The following is a 1,381-nucleotide window of genomic DNA, read 5'->3' as shown; positions in this document are numbered from 1 at the left end:
TGCAAGTACTTATTTATACAACTACGTCATCTGGAGGCTGTCCAGAAGGAGGAAAGCGGCTAAAAAGATTGCACAGGAGAGGCTTATAGGAGAGTAAGAATTCCATTAACCACATTCCATTAATTTAATATGCTGATGCTGGACTAATCAACAAGTTGTCTGCTGCTGCATTGTGTCTTTATAGCACAGAGGGGGGAGAAAAATAAAGAAGAAGTAGATGGGTTTGATGTTTGAGAGGAGAAGAGGGGAAGGGGGTGGAAATCAAAGTACTCCACCAACAATCTATATAATTATCGTCATCTCCTGCTTTTCCTCTCTGGCAAAGAAACACTCCATCCATTTGTAGAAATCGCCCAGGGGAGCGTTACATCAAAACTAATCATAACGATTAAAATCAGCTTCTCTGCAGGGAGGAGGCAATAGGGAAGTTAGAGGCAGGGGGCGAGGGTGTTGTAAATATAGGACAAAATATATGTTATATGATTTTTAAGAACATAAACTCAAGAAGAGACTAAGGCGCCACTGCCGTGATCACTTCCATTTGCTCGCAGTTTTATTCTGCATATTGGTTTAGACTTGGGCAGAGACATGAGCTAATTGTATCCTGATCTTTGCCTGGAGGGGTTTCGGGAGCCCTGGAGCAAGTATTCTCTGTATTTTGTTCTGTCTACCTTAGCCAAGCTATTGCATTTCTCGCTGGTGTAGGAAGAGAGGCAGATCTCAGGCCAAATCGGAGGAGGGGGAAAAAAAAAAAAGGTTCACAAAAACCACTTCATGTTTCAGGTAAGCGAAGATTTATTTTCTGTTTGCTGTTATTTCCGAGGCTGGGTGGACTGGGACATCGAGGCGCAGCAGCTTTTACGCATGTGCCAAGCGATTCGAGCCGCACTAGTTCTTAAGAAACATTTAACCACTTCCTGGCTATTGTTCCGTGGTTAGAGGGCGACGAATTTATTCGCGTGGCAACAACTAAAGCARCAAACGGGTTGTCGGGGCGATCTCGTCGTGCGAAAACGTTCCGTATAATATCCGACGCGTGAATTTGCTCCTGGCGCGTCTCAGCTCCCGATAATATCCCCGTCCGTCTTCCTCGTCACCGCTCCGTGTACACAAGTTGCTCACAACTTAGTTAAACGCAGTTTTGTGTCGTTTAGGAACGGCGTTTGAACTTTTGTTGTATTTCTTTTTTCTCCCCGTCGTGAAACATTTCCATTTCCTGACTGCCCCAGATCGTGGAATGAAAGACGCCATTGTGGAGTAATTTCGCCGCAGGCGTATTTGTTATTCTGTATGACAGGATTCAAACGTCAGTGCAGAATATGGGAATCATCCGTTAATAAAAAGCAAAGCTGTGTTAAGAGTTGTAGCTATGTGGAAAAAG

At 44.2% G+C, this 1,381-nt stretch overlaps 1 protein-coding gene across 1 annotated transcript in view; it reads left to right on the top strand.

Moving 5' to 3' along the window:
- The first annotated feature begins 362 nt into the window (after window positions 1-362).
- Window positions 363-1,381, top strand: part of kctd1 (potassium channel tetramerization domain containing 1) — a 14,051-nt gene continuing 13,032 nt past the window's right edge. Inside the window, exon 1 of the mRNA XM_008434071.2 lies at window positions 363-783. Coding sequence (XP_008432293.1) covers window positions 775-783 — 9 coding nt within the window. The 5' untranslated portion in view covers window positions 363-774. The remainder of the gene's footprint in view (window positions 784-1,381) is intronic.

The sequence above is a fragment of the Poecilia reticulata genome, linkage group LG17 (genome assembly GCF_000633615.1).
Source record: "Poecilia reticulata strain Guanapo linkage group LG17, Guppy_female_1.0+MT, whole genome shotgun sequence".
In the NCBI taxonomy this organism is placed as follows: domain Eukaryota; kingdom Metazoa; phylum Chordata; class Actinopteri; order Cyprinodontiformes; family Poeciliidae; genus Poecilia; species Poecilia reticulata.
The sequence above is the reverse complement of the archived record's forward strand: the minus strand, read 5'-3'. Positions and strand labels throughout refer to the sequence as shown.